General features: G+C 51.2%; 1 protein-coding gene across 1 annotated transcript in view; it reads right to left on the bottom strand.

Moving 5' to 3' along the window:
* The window catches only part of LOC100902213 (gastrula zinc finger protein XlCGF57.1-like), a 3,373-nt gene extending 3,031 nt beyond the window's left edge, over window positions 1-342 (bottom strand). The window contains exon 1 of the mRNA XM_029111291.1: window positions 140-342. Coding sequence (XP_028967124.1) covers window positions 140-342 — 203 coding nt within the window. The remainder of the gene's footprint in view (window positions 1-139) is intronic.
* Between the last annotated feature and the right edge of the window lie 860 nt (window positions 343-1,202).

Genomic DNA, 1,202 nt, shown 5'->3' with positions numbered 1-1,202 from the left:
AATATGAGCGGTCTGAGTCCTGGAGATCTGGAGAAGTTGTTGGTTGCGAGTCAGGGAGCCTTCAGTCTTTTCCAGCTCTGGGACCCAATGAATCATAATGAGCTGGAAGCCCGATGGTCGCCCTCCTCCATGGCCTCACCTCGGGACGTTCGGGTCGAAAGCATTCGGATCGTACGGAGGCGCTCCGTAAGGATTGGCATAGCCGGGGTCTTGTCCTTGGAACCCTCCCTGGGGCGCCTCATAGGGGTTGTAACCCATGCAGTTGTTCGGTGCTTGACCGGGATATTGTTGGGAGGGATCGGCAAAACTCTGTTGCTCGGGACTCCATTCAGCAGGAGGCATGCCCGGCGCTTGCTGCTGTTGTTCTCGTTGCAGCTGCTGCTGCAGCTGTTCGATCTGGTGCTGCTGCTGTTCATGCAGCTGTCGTTGCAGCTGGACCACTAAGTTGAGCAGCGTCTTATTCGTTTCTTCTAAGTGTTCGATTCGTCGCTGCAAGGATGAAAATGTCCGTTAAAGGAGGGATTGAGGCCGCGACTTGTCATTTCGTTCTTGAGGCACTACATTCGGCGAATTGACAAGCTCCAATTACCAGGGACGTAGATGTCCCAAATCATGTACAATAATCTCAAGAATATTTCCATCTGAATGTATCAATGCGATTGCAGAACTCAGACGGGAGTCGGAGGAGGGACAAGACACCTGGCTCGACCAAGGAAGAGCTTTGATTTTTCCTGATTCCTTTTTGTCTTCGAACGGATTGGCGAACCCGGTTAGCTTCTATGTGGACTAAGTTCGAGAAAGAGGAGGATTTGGCATCAGATGAGACAGAGCTGGGACGAATTCGACGCGCAGGACAGTGAGACGCCGGCCGCTCCGCGATCGAAATGAATACTCATTACGGTGACGAAAGTTTGATTCCGGTTCGGCAATGAGCCAAGTCAGAGGTCGTGGGAAATTCATTCGAAGACCACAAAGGTCAATGAAGCCCAGAGATGGATGGCTCCACAACGTCCCGGTTCGAACAACGTTTCGGCTTCTACGAGGCTCTCTCGTCAAATTACGAGTGCATGATGATGCTCCCCTGAGAGAAGCATGTCCCAACAGGGAACTCGAAATTCGTTCGGTTAACGAAAATTGTTTCGTTTGTTTGGGAAGAAACTTACGAAAACCTCACCGCTCTACAGATATTGAACGACCCTGAC

The sequence above is a fragment of the Galendromus occidentalis genome, unplaced genomic scaffold, assembly GCF_000255335.2.
Source record: "Galendromus occidentalis unplaced genomic scaffold, Mocc_1.1 scf7180000077430, whole genome shotgun sequence".
NCBI classification, from domain to species: domain Eukaryota; kingdom Metazoa; phylum Arthropoda; class Arachnida; order Mesostigmata; family Phytoseiidae; genus Galendromus; species Galendromus occidentalis.
Note: the sequence above shows the minus strand (reverse complement) of the source record. Positions and strands in the feature narration are given on the sequence as shown.